General features: G+C 38.2%; 2 protein-coding genes across 3 annotated transcripts in view; both read left to right on the top strand.

The window, feature by feature from the left end:
- LOC144653837 (uncharacterized) overlaps window positions 1-18,419 on the top strand; it is a 37,621-nt gene extending 19,202 nt beyond the window's left edge. For both annotated transcript variants that reach the window (XM_078513941.1, XM_078513940.1), the window contains exons 3-4: window positions 16,039-16,353; window positions 16,409-18,419. In XM_078513941.1, coding sequence (XP_078370067.1) covers window positions 16,039-16,353; window positions 16,409-17,839 — 1,746 coding nt within the window. In that variant the 3' untranslated portion in view covers window positions 17,840-18,419. The remainder of the gene's footprint in view (window positions 1-16,038; window positions 16,354-16,408) is intronic.
- Window positions 1,341-16,040, top strand: LOC144653921 (uncharacterized). The gene is made up of 3 exons (XM_078514064.1): window positions 1,341-1,601; window positions 11,663-11,768; window positions 15,702-16,040. The coding sequence occupies exons 2-3, from the start codon at window positions 11,693-11,695 to the stop codon at window positions 16,022-16,024; spliced, it is 399 nt and encodes a 132-aa protein (XP_078370190.1). The 5' UTR covers window positions 1,341-1,601; window positions 11,663-11,692; the 3' UTR covers window positions 16,025-16,040.
- Window positions 18,420-18,756: the final 337 nt, after the last annotated feature.

The raw sequence follows: 18,756 nt of genomic DNA, 5'->3' as shown, positions 1-18,756 counted from the left end.
TTGATTGATCAGCCTTTATCTAATGCCGTGTTTACACTTGGGATTTTTACCGCGGTAAAAGAGTTTACTTACCAAGGTAAATTTTTGGTCAATGTAAACATCAATTATACCTCAGTAAATGCGGCAAAAGACAAAGGAAATTTAACCACGGTAAAAGCAATAATGATGCAGTGATTTGGCTTGGTTTAGCTCGGTAACCGAGGTCAAATTGACAGATTCATCCGGTTGCGTTGAAGTTTTTTTAATTTATCGCGAGTTCAAGTTTCCTTGACACGTTTCATGTTTTATTCGCGGAGTTCAGGCTTTCTTTGCGCCACGTTTCGTGCACTAGCAAAATGAAACAAAATAAGGACACGTTTTTGAATTATTACGGCAGTCAAACCGAAAGGTAAGCGATGTATTACGTCTCCTCTTCATTCCACTCACACTTTTTTTTATCCGGATAAAACAGATTATTTATTTGTTTCCCGTTTTTTCCAGGCAAGATCCACGGCAACAATATTCCTTGGCCAGGACCAATCACGCCGGTCTCGCTCGCCTGCTATTTCGCTGCATAAGTTGCAGTAAAATCATAATAATAATAATAATAATAGATATATTTTTATAGCGCCTATCCAGGCCTGCTCTAGGCGCTTTACAAATGTTTAAAAATATATATATATATATATAATAAAATCAATAAAAATTTTGTTAAAATTAGCTGAAAAAATCTTAAAATTAAAAATTTGCATTAAAAGTAATAAAAAGTAAAAATCGCTAAGAGTAATAAGTTTTAAAAAGAAACGTTTTGAGTTTTGATTTAAAAGAACTTAAATTGTCACACGAGCGGATAAAAACAGGCAAACTGTTCCAAAGTTCAGGCGAGGAAACAGAAAAAGCTCGAGACCCATCATCCGTTTTCGCCTCACTTGTAGTATTAGCAGTTGCCGTAATCGAGACGCTTCTACCTGCTTCTTAAGAATTAAAAAGAAAAAGGCAATGACTATCAGAGCCCGGCGCCGCTTTCTTGTTAATACCGACCATGTTTTAAAAATTGCGCGCATTAGCTTGTATTTCCTGCCAATTCGAATTTTGGCAGTGTTACAGATTAACTTTGGTTATTTGAGGCAGTATAAACACTGCACTAATCTACTTAGGTTCAGTTAACTTGACCACGGTCAATTTAAGCCGCAGTAAACGTTTGAATGTAAACACGGCATAAATGTTTTGCTGTTGAAAAGTCTAGACGGTGCCGGATCAGGCGAACGCGCGAAATGATCACGCGCCCATTCAATGGGCGCGTGATCATCATCAGTGATGACTTTATTGTGATATGTTTTTTCATCCGGCCCTAAGCTGTGACATTTTGCGTCATTCCACTGAATCGTGCGAGCGGTCCAAGGCGATCTCTACTTTGACAAGAAACCATTCCATCATTCAGTTCAACAGAACAGAAAGGGATTCTGTCGATGTTTGTCGTACAGACGCGTTATATTAAGGAATATAATCTGCAACTGAATCTTCTTGCACGCTTTTCAGGATAAGGAAGAGAGCTCGCCATCTGCGTTCTATTTGACCTGTTTGCTGGTTTGCGATAACTATCGAGTCAGTACATCTTCAAGGTAAGTTTCCTGCGTGTATTATAATGTTGAAGTGTTAGGGAATATCACTTGATTACGCTGGTGTGCCTGATTTAGCGTGGACGCCAAACTGTATCCTACTGTGAACATAATATTTGTATGCATGTAATCAAGCGAACGGAATGTAAAAATCAGACAAAAGCAAACGCTCTGTTGACAGTATATACTTGTAAACACATTTTGTATGCGACTGACAGGCTCCTTTCTGCCTTCAAATGGGCTTCAATCAGATCAATATTTTATAAAGCGTTTCCAATTATTTCAGTTCCTGTGAAACTTAGCAACCAGTCACACAGTGTAACTAAACATGTACGGACAGACAGTTGTGGTCGAAAGCACTGAAACGATAAAGCGTCTTTGATATATGCCTTCTTGACCTATCCGTTCTTAAACTCGATACCGAATCTAAACAATGAGAAACTCAAAGGTCCCGAAATATTTCCGCTATTAAATTAATAAAAATCAAAGTGCCCGTTGGGCTGATTTTTTGAGTCCAGGTTTTTTTGAGTCCAGAGTCCAGAGTCCAGAGTCCAGAGTCCAGAGTCCAGTCCAGAGTCCAGTCCATATTTTATACTATGCCCAGCACAACTTGTTGATACAGCTACCTAATTAGTAAGACATAAGTACACTGAACAAAGCAAATTTGTTTCCCGTTTTGCAGATAACGATATTCGCACTTCCCTTAATGGTTTTATTCTGTATCTACCGCGTATTCAATATACTGCTTTCCTATTATGGCCTGAATGAAGTTTAAACAACCTACCAAAACGCAAAATGAGATACCACTTTAATTTTTCTGTTTGCGTGATAATTTCACTTAATATTCTACGGTGTACGATGAGTATCATGCGCTAAAATCTTGAAAAAATACATAAAATCTTGAAAAGTTACATGAAATCTTGAAAAAATACATAAAATCTTGAAAAGTGACATGAAATCTTGAAAAAAACGAAAAAATCTTGAAAACAAAGTGAAGAATCTTGAAAAACGCGAAAAAATCTTGATAAACGCGAAAAAATCTTGAAAACGCGAAAAAAATCTTGAAAAACGCGAAAAATCTTGAAAAACACGAAAAATCTTGAAAACGTGAAAAAATCTTGAAAACGCAAAAAAATCTTGAAAAACGCGAAAAATCTTGAAAAACGCGAGAAAACTTGAAAAACGCCAAACAATCTTGAAAATCACGCGAAAATCTTGATATAAACGTTGGAAGCTTGAAAATTATCATGAAAAGGTCAAATGAGATCTTGATCTCACGTGACACGACGTGCTTGTTGAATACATGTCTGTTCTCTAGATCTCTAGAGCTGTTTCAGTAAAAATATTAATGCCATTTTGTTTGCTTCTTCTGTGGCATGTTTAGTTAAAAGTCGTTTATCAGTCCTTTAAAAGAATATTGTTGTCTCACTGTCTGGAACGTGTATCGGATCAGTAGACCTCTCGAACATAGCCTGCAGAACAGGCTGTTTATTTTGCGGGTCGAGGCGCGAAGTGCTAGGTTTTTATTTAGCGGGTCACGCGAGGGCGAGCGCGAAGCGCGAATGAAAAATATAAAAACCGCTTGTTCTGCAGGCATCTCGAACAATGATTTTGTTTATCATAAGCGTGCGGTCAGCTCGCAGGATTGTGTCTTTTCAACGGATGCGAAGATCTAAGATCCGAGTCCTTTCAAGGGTAATGCAGTCTCAAAGCATTGTGAGTTATTTCAGTTTTTCAAGCTCCCCTTAGCTTGGGTGTTGAGATTTGTACAAAAACGGCAAATCGAATGATTTCAAATAATTGGACGAGACTTTAGGAGCAACTGATGAGTTCCACTGAAGAACCGAAACTCGAGTCTTGCTTAAGAATAAAAAAATTGCCAGAAGAGATCATCGTTACCGCATCCTGGAGACTTCAAATGCAGTAATCAAACTGTAATAGAATTTATTTGTTGGATGCAAGTAGCGAGACAAAACGAATAAAATAAATGGCACGCGATGCATGCAGAAGCGATGGCGTTTCACAAGGGGTCTTACATAATTTTGAAGAAAAACTTAAAGTAAATAAAAGTAGCTGACACCTTGTGTGTGAAAAAAATTGTTATCCAACTGCAGCTTACATTTTTTAAACAAAAGAAGCTTGTTAGTGATTGTATAGCTGTTATGAATTCACAGACCAAGGATGCAAATAATACATTTTCTTCGTAGATTTTCTCAATTGAACAACAGTAATATTTTATTTTATATTTTTATACTTTTTTTAGATTTCCCTATGTTGTCTCAACAAATATTGCGTTATACTGTGGTGTGATATCACGGATAAACGACATACGATACGCGCGAGCAAGCTTTTAAGCTGCGAGAAAGGTCAAACGGTCTCTTGCTCACAGTGTCCCTTTGTATTATAAGAATTAAAAATTTCTGTCAACTAAATCTAATAGACCCCATCATATATAATTAGTCTCTTTCGTTTATACATTGAAGTGTTCCATTCTAACTGTACGGAAGTATTTTGCTTTTGTGTTTACGCAGCGATTTCTTGTTAAGTTAAATTTGATTTTCTGTTCGATCGGGCCAAACAGACAAAACGAACCGATCTTTCGATGGCATAAAGCGATGTCACGCCATCGCTTAAAAATGGAGGCAGTTAGTTGAGTTCCAAAACGCAAATCTCAACCAATACTTTTACCGAAACAGCTCAAAGGGAGTAGTGTTTGGCCTAACAGACATGTATTCAACATGCAAGCACGTCGTCTCACGTGAGATCAATATCTCATTTGACCTTTATTAATCTTCTAGCTTTTTCGCGTTTTCAAGATTTTTTTCGCGTTTTTCAAGATTTTTTTGCGTTTTTCAAGATTTTTTACCGTTTTTCAAGATTTTTCGTGTTTTTCAAGATTTTTTTCGCGTTTTCAAGATTTTTTCGCGTTTTTCAAGATTTTTTCGCGTTTTTCAAGATTTTTCACTTTGTTTTCAAGATTTTTTCGTGTTTTTCAAGATTTCTTGTCACTTTTCAAGATTTTATGTATTTTTTCAAGATTTCATGTAACTTTTCAAGATTTTATGTATTTTTTCAAGATTTCATGTAACTTTTCAAGATTTTAACGCATGATACTCATCGTACACCGTAATATTCTCCTTTTGACACATCATTTGACATATCTGAAAAGTGCTCTGGCGCCAACAACCCTCGACCCGATTGTACACTACCCCCCGACTACCCACTATACAGTATCTTCGACAGATGTTGCCCGAACATTCAGTCTTTGTTTAGCAAGAACGTCACCTGACACTACACTTGAAATCTAAAGCCGAAGTGGTGAAAAGCAAAGCAAATTAGTTTCCTGAGAAGGTTTTTCGACGTAATTTGCTTCTCACTTCTTTCTAATGGGGATCTGTTTTATCTGGAGGCATTATGTATTAAATAGAGCCGTAAGATTGTGGCCAAGGAAATGTCTAGAGGTCATTGCATGATAGTCTGCGCTGCGTGGTTTCCTGTTTGTTTCACACTTCTTTGCCACATGTTTTGCTAGTTTAGTTTGTTTTTGCTCAAGTCTATTTGTAAAATACGCTTTAAACTCTCGAAATTTACGCCGTGGAAGAACAAGATATATGTTCCGTGAAAACGTTGATTACTTGCATTTTGTTGATACTGTTGCAAGATGTATTATGTATTATCACTTAATATATCTTGGTCCGGCTTCGCAAGTGACAACCGGAAATGAATTTGATTGCTTGACGCTTAAAAGACTTTATCCCTGGTCCTCTTCGTGCCAAATTTCGAGTTCAGTGCTCGCCTCATTTCTAGACTGTCCACAGCCCTCTATTTTTTCGTGTTTTTTCGATCGATGAGCGCGCGGTGAGAACGGCGAGAGAACTGGACGCCAGCGCAAAACGGAAGAAGCAAGGGGGTGGGGGGCGGGGAGCGTAAAAAATAGAGGGCCTCTCTATTTTTCTTTTGCTCGCTTCGCTCGCTTCCCGCCCCCCTCCCCCCGCGCGCTCGCTTTCTTTTGCTTTTTTGCGTTGAAAAATCGAGAGGCTGTGGACAGTCTACCTCATTTCATCCCAGACCTTTCGTGCTTAGGGCTTTCCACAAGTTGCTCGGCAACTTTTTGGCAACTTTTCAAGTTTCGAGCAACTTTTTCCCCTTCGAGCAACTTTTTTCCTCTCGAGCAACTTGTTGCATTTTGAGCAATTTCCAGACCGAAGATCTCCGAAGAGTATCCCGGTGTTGTTCAAAGGCCATACGAACGTTTCCGAAGATTTACGAAGTTTGACGAAGATTTTCGAGAAACGTCTGAAGACGTTTCAACCTTTGGCTCATTCTGCATTAAAAAAAACATTACAAAAACTCCTCAGCAAACATGACGTCATCATTTTACAAATTTTCCCCTTGATATGTTATTTAGATACTTTTGCTGTAAAATCGCATAAAACTGCTTAGAAATCTAACCCTCAAACGGAATTTAGCATACATTTAAAGAAATTATCTTGATAAGAAGCAGCGTTTTTGGATTTTTTGGAGCAACTTTCGAGCAACTTTTATTATCAGAAGCAACTTTTTTGGATTTTTGGAGCAACTTTTGAGCAACTTTTTGAGAAATTACGGGCAACTTTTTAGGAAATCTCGAGCAACTTGTGGAAAGCCCTATTCGTGCTTCTCTGCTCTTCAGGCGATCGAAATTATCAGCCCAAAGACGAATTAGCATTTTCTGATCATCGTCGGACCCATTTGTCGTAAGTTCTCTTTGCCGGTCCGGATTCGGGAAAAGATGCTGTAGATGTACTTGCAACAGCAACGGGACTAGTCGGGGAGCTCGTTATATCGCTCGATGCGCTCACTGGCCTGCTTTGACTGCCTTCACCCACGTTTAACTGCGAATGCAGTTCATTCATAAAAGGGCCAAACTGCTGTTGCTGCTGCTGCTGCTGATCAAAAAAGTAACCGGATAAAATGGTGTTGAACTGAGAAAAAAGCCACCTCCATCCATGATCGAGTGTTCAAGCGAAGTTTCCGCGCTTTGTGATTGCGTGCGATCATGACCTTCAATGTCATTTCCCTGACAGGTTCTGTTATCACTGGAGACGGCTTCCTTTGTTATTAAAGACAAAATTTTGGAAAATCGGTTCGCCTGTTTTTTTAAGTGGAGGTCGCACTTAATAATCTCGCGTGTTGATAGCGAGACTTGATAGCCTTAATAGGGTTGATCCGTGTGCATTACGCACCGGCGTTACTTAATTTTATAAATATCTCTAGACACCCTATCTGTACTGTAATATCATGTTACTGGTCGTTGCCATTTCAAATGTTACTACACTGAAGAGGACCGTTACGGTCGAAAGGCCTATGTAGTTTATTAAAATCGTAGCTGTATGGCGATACACAATTTGTTATTTTTAGTATAGTTGATAGATTTTCACCGCAAAGTAAACAAATTCTTCCAAAATTTTTTTAGTGCGACCCGGCCCTAAGAAAAACAAACAAAAAGGAATTATGAATTTGACTTTGTGTCTTCAAAATATCATATCACGTTCTGGAAAGCGTATACAATTAACAAAGCAAAGCAAATTAATTTCCTGTTTCTCAGATAACGATAATCGCACTTCCCTTAATCCTTTTATTCTGTTTCTACACTATTCATAATACGCCCTTCCTATTCTTTACTGAATAAAGTTTAAAGAAACGAACAAAGCCGAAGATGAGATACCACATCAATATTTTTGTTTGCGTGGTAACTTCACTTAATATTCTCCTTTTGACACATCATTTGACATATCTGAAAACTGCTCTGACGTCAACAACTCTCGACCCTATACCTAACACGCACCAAAATGACTTTCTTGTAACGCAAACAGAAATTTCAGCCAGCCGCATACTTTAACAATACCCACCGCAAATATAATATCAAAACACAAACCTACCGTAAAGATAAATTCATTTTCCATGTAAAAAACTACCTATTTAAGCAACATATGTGAGATAAAATCTCCTTATCAGATTTGGCGGTATTACTAAAGATGATACTTCATGTAATATATTACATTATTCACATACCTTAGTAATCCAAACATTTACACCATGTCTCACACGTGTAAATAAGCACGTTTAAAACTCGACAAGAGAAAACGCGCAATACGAAGAACAGCATCCCGATGCATCTTATCAGCAAAATGTATCTATGTAAATATGTCTATTTCTTACCTTGTTTCCTTGCTACTTTGGGATAAACTATATGTACAGTTAGGATCGCAGTTAGGATTGCAGTTAGGATCGCAGTTAGGATCGCAGTTAGGATCGCAGTTAGGATCTATTTCGAGGATCCCCCCCCCCCCAAAAAAAAAATAAAGAAATAAAATAAAAAAGATGAAAGTAAAAAAAATAAAAAGATTGTAATAAAAATAAATAAAAAGATTGTAATAATTCGCCACCTTTGCCAAAAATTAGGTCGAAACATCGGCAATCTTCGGAAAAGGTCGGAAATTTTCTTATTAACTTCGGACAGCATTATAAAAAATCTTCGGACTTCTTCGGAAGATGGTCGGAAATCTTTGGAAAAGATCGGAAATATTTTTATTTCCCTCGGACGTGAAATTAACAATAAAATAAAAATTAAATCAAAATGAAATAAAAAGATTGTAATAATTCGCCAAAAATTAAGTCGAAACATCTTCGAATATTCCTCGGCAATCTTCGGCTATCTTCGGCAAAGGTCGGAAATATTCTTATTACCTTCGGACAACATTATAAAAATCTTCGAACATCTTCGGAAGATGGTCGGAAATCTTCGGAAAAATCTTCAAAAACCTCGTTATTAGTATGTTTTATATTTTAAATAAAATAATACGTGGCAATATCTCTGAGATCTCTGATTGCAAAACCATTTTTCTGAGTTTGAGTTTTACAGCCTACGATGATTCCTGGATGAAGCTTAAACTCTGAATACAACTATTCTTGTGGTTCACAGAGCAGTCCGACGTTGATGGAAGACCCGACACTGCTTAGTTTGGACGCCCAAAAGTCCCGATGTTTTCCTTCGAAGGAAACAATTTGCTCAATTTATCAATTTTCGGTGGACGTGCTTGAGTCACGTTTAACGCAACTGAAAAACGCTGAAGAGTCAGAAAGCGGGCAGTGCAGTCCTACGCGATTCTACAGTCTTTAAAAATCGCTGACAGGTTTGACAGAGCAAAAGTCAGACTGAAAAGCTGTAGTTTGTGTGCTGTTACGAGTTATTGCTGTTAGATTTTGTCCAAGATAATTATTGAATTGTCCACTAGTGCGGATGGACCCATACAAGCACTTATTTGACTTAAGATAAAATTTTACGCCTTTACTGTACAAAAGGCCATATAAAAAAAAACTAGTCACTGATATAGATTTGGACCGGCAGTTAAATGATTCACGAAACAGAACAAACGGCACAGACAAAATGAAACCTTAAAACCAAAACCACCAATTATCAATGATTCCTGAGATGAGATCTTACCTGTCTGGCGATGCCACGGTCTTGAGATCGGTGCTTTTTACGCAAGGGTGATCGGGGTTGAACCTAATGCGTGAAAAAAGGAACGAAAGACATAAGAATATAAAGGAGAAACAAAATAACAAAGAAGAATAATAACCTTGAAAGTTCAAAATCACATTGTACTCCGTATTGCTCAATCTTACCTCATCGGAGCTTGAGTCGAGGCACAATTTGTCTTCTGACTTCAAACTAAGCGATACTTGCACTTCACTGTCTGGAGACTTTTTCTCATAGTCAAAAATACTGTATTCCAAATCGGAGCTTGATTTTCCGCTCTCAGATTGCAGATCTTCTCTTAAGTCCATGGGGATGTCCGACCAAGAAACGTCCAGTGCCTATGACTGTAGCTAGTGTACTTTGATATGTCAAGACGCGGACAACGTGAAAAAAGGTGCGCTTATATCCCATGACCACTTGCCAAACCTTGCCAAACCTTGCGAAACGACTACTGCCCTTGCGAAACTGCTGCTGACGTAACAGTTTATTTTTTGTCCCGTTGTAATAAAAGGTGACATTATTTTTCTTTGTTCGTCTGTAACCAAGTAACAATGAACCAAACAAAATGACTCATGAGAACAGAAGAATTGCGAACTCATATGGCGCGCGTTAACTCGGTTACGGGTATTAAGCCTGGGGAGTAATAAATAGAGGATATGGTTCGCTGCGCTCACTCGTGAAATATCGATTTGCACACTCGAATAAGATAAATTTCATATCTCCAGGCAACCATGTATTATTCTGTTTATTATATAAACCTACTAATAACGAGGTTTTTGACGATTGTCCGATCCGAAGATTTCCGACCATTTTCCGAAGATTTCCGAAGATTTTCAAAATCTTGCCCGAAGTTCGTACGAATACTTCCGAACATTTTTCGAACTTTCCCGAAAATTTCCGAAGTTGTCCGAATGTTTCCGAAGATTGCCGAGTAAGATCCGAAGATGTTTCGACTTAATATCGATAAACTTTGGCTCATTCAGCATTGAAACAGGGCAAACATATCTTCACATTTGAACATGTTTTTCTCAATCTCTATATCGATTTGAACATGAGACGAGAAATTTCATATCTCCTAACAACCACGTATTATTTTGTTTATTATATAAAACCTACTAATAAAGAGGGTTTTGGAGATTTTCAGAAGATTTCCGACCATTTTCCGAAGATGTACGAAAATTTTTAAAATGTTGTCCGAAGGTTATACGAATATTTCCGAACTTTTCCGAAAATTTCCGTAGATTGCCGAAGAAAATTCGAAGATGTTTCGACTTAATATGTGATGAATGTGGCGAATAATTACCATCTTTTTATTTTATTTTTTTAATTACCATTTTTTATTGTTATTTTTTAAGTTTATTTTTTATTTTCCATCATTTTATATTTTATTTTTTTTTTTGTGGGGGATCCTCGAGATAGATCCTAACTGCGATCCTAACTGCAATCCTAACTGCGATCCTAACTGCGATCCTAACTGCGATCCTAACTGCATAAATAGCTAACCTCTCGTTACCTTGCGCTTTATCAAATACGATAACCCCAGCTGGGGTTACTGCTTTGCTTAAATATTGATATATTTCTATGTCCACAGTCTATCAAAAAGCAAAATCTAGAACCCTAGTTCAGACTCAAATCTCGGGAACGGCTCATAAATTAAAGTTTTAGGTGAATCTTCAAGGATACTCTTCAGAAAACGTGACTTAATCTTCTCAAGGAGACCAATCTGGACGTGACTTAAGCTTAATTTGACCTCAAAAACCCACCACTCTAAAATAGACAGACATATTTAAATGACGATTCTAATGTTGTCACCAAATACTTGCGTCTCTATGAGCTTCTATACGAAATTTTCATGACCGATTGATGTAAACCATTAACACAGTTCGATGGGGTTTTTTTAAACTAATCCTTCCCGTGCAACCTGAAGAGAAAATTTAATAGGTAAAAGCATTACATTTAGCGTTCCATCTTGAAAAGACGCCGAGCATCGATTCCCCGCCCCTGCGACATTGGACTCCCCCATGGATGTCGAGTTTGTGAATTTTAATTTCGAACTACTTGCTGTCGTGCCAAAGGTCATGTATGATGAAATTGTAAAAGTGAAGTATTCACTTTATTGTGGCCATCGGACTGATATAACACTGCAACATTCTGAATCTCAACAACATGAACAGTGATATACTGTGCAAAAGCTAACAACCGTGGGACTATTCGCCTGCGAATTAATTGAGCAGCGGCACTTGCAAAAAAAAAATCAAAGCTCCCCCGCCCCACCCAGAAAATTGTTATCTTTCAATGTGCTTTTTGAAAAAGGAAAGTTCTGCTTTTAAGGTGCCATAGTATTTTTCTACTTCTTTTACTGTGATACATGATAATTCATCTTCTGCCCCTTGATCTAGTGTCTGCTTTTAAACGCATGTTTTAATTTTATTTTTTTTTTTGGTTTCCACAGCCATGCGCGTCAGTGCTTTGAGGCTCATATAAAGAGTGCGTGATTTTGGCCCTTATAACACTTACCTCTTATCGGATATTGTCTCGACAGGCGGACCTAAATTACCAAGTAGCTAAGAAAATGAGCTCAAAAGACGCTAAAGGCTCTTCAGACTCGTTGCAGACCAAGACGAAAAAGAAGGACAAAACGAAGAAAGGTAAGACAATGGTTTCTTTACCAGTAATTTGCTTGTTTTAAGATCGAGAAATAGACAGTACTGCTTAAATGAATGTTGGTGATTTCAGTCAATAAGAATAATGAATAGAACAGAAAAATGAACAATGAATATCGTTAGGGCCTAAATAAACTCTGCCCGCAAATTTTGAACAGAAAAGGCCAATTTTGGCCGTTTGAGGCAGCGAGTAGAATTCTCCGGCAGAATTGAAGCAGTTGATTAATAAACAAAAACTCCATAATTACAATAGTTGAAATAGATTAATAACAATAAAATGCCAAATGATAAACGATAAATGACAATTCTAACAGATGCAGAAAAAAACCATTTTGATGTTCACCAGTAGGAAAGAAAACACCGATAACGAACCCCAGACAGCGACATTATTCACACAAAATTGTGCTATAAACGAGGGCGAATTAAAGCTACTTTTTGCCTTGTTGAATACGAACAAACTAGTTGCCAAGCAGTTGAGGCAAGCAGAAAAACTTAAATTCAGAGCAGAATGACTTAAATATCTGAGCGGAATTTCTAGCAGAATAGCTTGATCTCATAGCAGAACTCAACAGAAGAGTTACATTAGAGCCGAGTTTCGAGCAGGATAGTTGTCTATATGAGGACTAAATCCCTGTAAATCGTCGTTAAAATGTTTTGAAATTACTTTCTCACAATTTTCTTCTACCTGACCATGTTCAGGGTCGCACAACTCGCGAAAAATTGAGTTGAAAAATGTTGAAAGATTTTCTCAACGATTTAATTTAAAAAATCCTTTTTTTTTCTTTTTAACTAGTACAGTGTGCGAAAAGATGTTCGTTTGTTATTTCCAGGCATAACTAATCGATGACATCAATGGCATCAATGAAATCAATGAGTAATCAATAGGTAATCGATAGGTAATCAGTTGATTAGTCATTGATTATTGCCGATGATCAATGAGTAATCGATGACTAATCGATAGGCCACAAAATTTTTGGTTATCGATTAGTCATCGATTGCATCGATTAGTCATTGATTGCATTGATTAGTCATTGATTTCATTCATTACTCATCGATATCATCTCATTCCGGTGCGTAATGCAACTGCTTATGCCGGCTGTTTCCCCGAAGCAGTTTTACTTTGCTGACAAACATCAACCGAGCAAAATCTATAACCACGTAGTCGATTCTTATCAGCGTACTTGTTAGTTTCATTTTCAGACGAGTTAGTTCGTGTTAAGTTGTTTTGTTAGTGAATAAAGAGTTGGGTAAAGTGAGATATCAGAAATATTGCACAATTAAGAACCATCTGTTTTTGTGATAAGCACTTCACGTCTCGACATGCCAGAAGGTTATTTGACCTTTCATGAAGGCGTAATTTCATCAGCAGAAACGCCAGTTAGGAAGAAAAATACGTCTTACACAGATAAAAAATCACAAATGAAAAAAAATGGTACAAGAAAGCAAGAAATGTGTCTTTTGTGCGCAGTATAATAGTCGATGAGTAATCGATGGGTCATCGATGAGTATTCAATAACATCAATAGGTAATCAATTACATCAATGAGTAATCGATGTCATCGATGAGTAATCGATAGGCCACAAAATTTTTCGGCTTCGATTAGTCATCGATTACTCATTGATCATCGCCAATAATCAATGACTAATCAACTGATTACCCATCGATTAGTCATTGATTACCAATTGAGGTCATTGATCATCGATTAGTTATGCCTGGTTATTTCCATAATAACAAACTGCCAAATATTGCGTGACTACTGAGTACAAGTGCGTGACGTCAATAGTGTTCAAAGCACTCAAGTATTTTTATTTTTAATTAAATTATCAACTTAAGTAAATATTTACTTACAGCGCACAATAAAAGCTTGTCTTATATAATTTGAGTGGCGATATAAGGTAGCTAAGCGTCTTTCGTTTTCAAATTAAGGTGGCTATTGTGGCAAAAATAAATTGGCCGACCAAATCCAATACAGAACGGCAAAAGTACAAATGTCACGAACAAAGTGTTCTGTGTTGGCCTGTCACCTGCTTTTTCTATGCTAAAAATGTCATCTCTTTTCAGCCCGTTTCAGGTATTCCCCTTAATCCTGCGTCAGTTCTTCATTTTCTTTCCATGTATCGTTCTTTATCCGCACCGCAATGTTGTTTAACTACTCCTTCCCAATGCATCATGGGCTATGGCACTCCTGGGCCATTGCATATTTTTTTTTTTTGCTATGGCACTGGTGGGCCACAGACGTTTTTTATTTATTTACTTTTTTTGGAAAAAAAAATAAAATAAAATAAAATGAATAAAAATTAAATGAAAAAAGATAAGTAAAGTAAAATAAAATATTAAAATAAAAACAAAAATAAAAATAAAATAAATAAAATAAAATAAAAAAGAATAAAAAAATTAGAAAAAATAAAAAATAAGTATAAAACAAAAATATATATATATATAAATCAAAGATCTCTTCGAGATATCGACTTTTTTGCATGAAGTTAGTATGGGTAGAAGGTTTATGCTGGGCATTGTTGTTCGAACATATCATGGAAGAATTCAAACGCCTTTCAGTTCAAGCTTTTTTTTATTTTCGCGGAGGAAATGCTGTATTTGTCAGTCGCGACGGCTGGGTGCTTTGCGACTCATATACTTTGGCTTGGTTAAAAAGGTGGAGGGAAGGCTTAGGGAAGGCTCATTTTTCCGTTGAGCGAGAAAAATAACGCCTGATCGCAGGTTAGGTTACGCACGACAGAGTTACCTTTTGTCTCGTCACGCAATCTTAACCCCACATTGAGAAGTAAATTTTTGTTTGAATATTACCAAAAGCCGCTTCTCCTCGCGTTATTCTTTACCTTACGGCTACACATGCCATTTCTAACGACTACATTTTCAGTAAAACCGTTGCTGTTTATTTTTCTAATGGCGATGCATTAACTTCTGAACAGAAGAAAGGTTTAGCGTTTACTGCTTCCACTGGAAGTAATTTCATAACAGGCTACAAAAACACTTGTAAATATCACTTAACACATTTAATGATGTTGCAATTAGCGAAGCGCACTAATGACGTCTCAGAATTTGACCCCCGGTGTGAGTCAGACAAAATTCGGACAAACAAACCGCTCTCTGTAAGAACAATGTATGGTTGGCGGGCACTTCGGAGGCATATTTAGCGATTGTTTCACAAAACCCAGGCACAAAACCATGGCCAGATTGGCTCGGAATTCGAGAGAAAGCCTTACCTGTGCAACGTAGAAAGCTTAAACCGTGGTTTGAAACAAAAGGTTTGTCAAACAGAGCGATTATTCAATAAATGTGTAAAATGTTTTACTCTCGGTTATTGAATGGATTATAAAGGCCCGATTTGCTGCCGGGATTTGCTGAAAGAAAACATTTATTTTTGTGAGAAATGCAAAACGTTTACACTGTTCTTAGTGGCACATTTTGCAACACAACAGACCTAACCTCAGATTTATGCCACCACATGCTTAACGACCATCAAATAGATTTGGAGAGCGTCGAAATTGTTGACAGGTCAACGGTGTGGAAACAACGACTAATTCTTGAAACTTGGCATTCTGTGCGAGATAAGAACGCTATAAACGAACACATAGCGCTACCAAACGTTTACAATAGCATTAAGAATTTATAGACTCATTAATAATGCTCTAGAGACTTTTGTTGCACTCGGAAAGTTCATTTAGTTTTCACACATTCGTTACATATTTTAAAAGGACGCCGTTGAACATTTTCATTTTTATCTTGCTGAAGAAGGCAACAGTAGTGGCCGAAACGTCCAAAAACAATATTTTTAGCCAGTGTCAATTTTTTTCATTCGTTTTTTACAAAATTTTTAACATGCCTGGCTACAACCAGAACATTTTTTGTTTAAGGATTGTATTAACGTACTTTTCGATGCGTTTGCACCATTTTTAGAGAGCAGGAAAGAGAAGAAAGAGAAGAAAGAGAAAAGCAAGAAAGGAGACGCGAAAGATCTGGAAAGTGACCCTGTGAAATCGGACGTTAGCTCTGTGACTACAGAAGGAAGTCAGGTGGATTCCTCCTCACCGAAAACGAAAAAGAAGCTGGGAATTTTTAAAAGGCTTAAAGGAAGAAAATCTAAAAGCGACAAGAAAAGCTCGAAAGATGGCTCTGCTGAAAGCTTGACGAGGCAAAGTGACGGTTCAGCTGATTTTGAGAGCCATGGAAGTGAATTTTCGCTCGGGTCAAAGAGTCGACAGCAAGTGTCGAAGTGTTAACAACAATTACCGAGGTGCCAACGACTAGTGTCGAAGTGTCAACGACAAGTGACGAAGTGTCGACAACAATAACCGAAGTGCCAATGACTAATGTCGAAGTGTCAACGACAATTGACGAAGTGTCGACAACAATAGCCGAAGTGCCAACGACTAGTGTCGAAGTGTCAACGACAAGTGACGAAGTGTCGACAACAATAACCGAAGTGCCAACGACTAGTGTCGAAGTGTCAACGACAATTGACGAAGTGTCGACAACAATAACCGAAGTGCCAATGACTAGTGTCGAAGTGTCAACGACAAGTGACGAAGTGTCGACAACAATAACCGAAGTGCCAACGACTAGTGTCAAAGTGTCAACGACAAGGACGAGCAACAATTACCGAGGTGCCAACGACTAGTGTCGAAGTGTCAACGACAAGTGACGAAGTGTCGACAACAACAACCGAAGTGCCAACGACTAGTGTCAAAGTGTCAACGACAAGTGACGAAGTGTCGACAACAACAACCGAAGTGCCAACGACAATTGCTGAAGTGGAGGAAAGCAGTGAGATAGCCAAACCCTCAAGTAACACGAACACAGATGGTACGGTAGATGACGATTCTTCAGTGAGCCTCCAGAAGCAAACTCCTGTTGAATCAGAGGTTCCGACATTCGCATCCAAACTACAGACATCTGCCATCTCGAGTAAAGCTAAAATAGACGAAGAGGTAAAAGAAGAACAACATAAAGGGCAAGAGGGAAACAAGAACAAGAATACAAAGCTGGTTATTGAAGAAAATGTCTCTACACACGAGAAGAAGGGTCAGGTTTTAGCACCAGAATCTGAGCGTAAATATGAAGTCTCTTTGGAAAATATCAAAAAGGAGCGAGATCGAGAGGTTGGAAGCTCCAAAGATGACAGCGTTGATACAATTATATCAACAGAGGCCCTCAGCACCAGAGGTGTAAAGGAAATGACTGAAGAAGAAAAGAAAGGAATTGGAGTACGAAGCAAATTAGATGTGGAAGAACCCATCATCGCGACATACAAGGAGGAAAAAGGGCCGCTGCAAGATGCTCTTCAAGAACTGCCCCCGATAGACGAAGATGAGATAGTTTTAGCGTACGAGGCCAAGCTGCAAGAAGAAGTCGTCAGAGATGAACAACCAGTTCAAGAGGAACCTATCGTTAGAGAAAGAAGGGAAGACGTGTTTCAGGACGAGATAAACATATTAAGAACCCGGATGGAAGAACCCAGCATCGCGACATACCAGAAGGGGACAGGTCCATGGCCACTGCAAGCTGCTGTTCAAGAACTTCCTCCGATAGACGAAGACACCTCAGTTTTAGCGTATGAGAACAGGCTGCAAAAAGAGATCATCAGGGATGAACAACCAGTTCAAGAAGAGCCTATCCACAGAGAAAAAAGGGAAGACGTGTTTCAGAACGAGATCGCAACGCAAGAAGAACTTCTGACTGAGACAGAATCTGAACCTTTGATAAAGAACGAGAAGATGAATAAGAAAGATAAGATACATGAAGAAGCTCATGGGGAAGAGCCTTCAGCAGAGCAACTGCTACCACCGACACACCTACAGAGAAAGGGCGACAAACCGGAGAAAGACCTTGAAGACCAGGCAGCTCAGAATGAACTGTTGCCGTTACTCAGTAAGGATAGAGAGAAACAAAGCGTTCAAAAAGAAACCATCAGCAAAGAAAGAAGGGAAGACTTGTTTGAGAGTGAGATCACAGTCAAAGAGGAACCTGATAGGAAGGCAAAACGAAAAACTAATGGTTGTTGCTTCCAGTTTTTTTCCTGTGTTCGATACTATTAAATGTTAAGTGCTGTTACTGCATTCAAGTTGTAACAGGGACATTTGGGAAAATTTAACGCACTGGCTTATGCGTGACATGTCCTGCCTCCTCCGGATGTAGACCACTGACTGACATCATCAAGAAATGGTGTTAAACTTGACTCACTCTTTTGCAGACAGAACTCGAATACATTGTACTACTTATAAACGGACAGTTGTCATAGACGAGCTGTAGCCAGAATTTCAAAAAATCAGTTTGACTTACGAAAGCTTTTTGGCAAAAAGAGGAAATTACCCTGTAAAATTAAACATAACTTGGAACACAATCTTGTATTATTTCAGGGCTATAATTGTAAGAGCAACGCAGATGAAGAACACATACAACTAGCTTTACGATAGCAAAAGATTGTTTTTTTCAAATTAACTGACATCTACCATTTTGCCAAAGAAATGTTCCGTAACGAAGGTTCCCATTTTCTTCAGCATTTTACGACATAATGCAAAATTTAAGGTTGAAAGTTCTTCGCCCAGATAGAAGATAAATTGTTTTGTCCTCTGACTGCTGTCCATTTATGTGTCCATTAAAATTATCAGCTAAAAATGTTTGTGTGATGTTTTTAGTGTTCTCTTTAATTACATACCGACACACGCAAGCTCGTGGTCCCCTTATCGAAAATGTAGTCAGTGAAGTAAACTCACGCTGTGCGAAATTGCGACCCGGTACGACCAATCTGATAGTTTTAAACAAAAACACTATCGTCGTTACCAGAGCCCACGAACCTTCTGGTCTGCGCCAGGGATCGAGCAGACGAGACAAGAAGGATCGTGGGCTTTGGGAACGAGGATGCAAAAACACCACCTGGCCAAATTTGCAATTAGGTACAATAGCTTGTACGACAAACGCTTTCAGCTTGGCCTTTTGTGTAGAGCGCGGCATG

This window comes from Oculina patagonica, chromosome 5 (genome assembly GCF_052425735.1).
Source record: "Oculina patagonica isolate OP01 chromosome 5, crgOcupat, whole genome shotgun sequence".
Taxonomy (NCBI): domain Eukaryota; kingdom Metazoa; phylum Cnidaria; class Anthozoa; order Scleractinia; family Oculinidae; genus Oculina; species Oculina patagonica.
Note: the sequence above shows the minus strand (reverse complement) of the source record. Positions and strands in the feature narration are given on the sequence as shown.

Bases quoted from the DNA above. Each gene is read 5' to 3' on its own strand.
- LOC144653921 (XM_078514064.1), top strand. From the start codon at position 11,693: ATGAGCTCAAAAGACGCTAAAGGCTCTTCAGACTCGTTGCAGACCAAG. The intron at 11,769-15,701 runs GTAAGACAATGG...CACCATTTTTAG, and splicing joins GAAGGACAAAACGAAGAAAG to AGAGCAGGAAAGAGAAGAAA.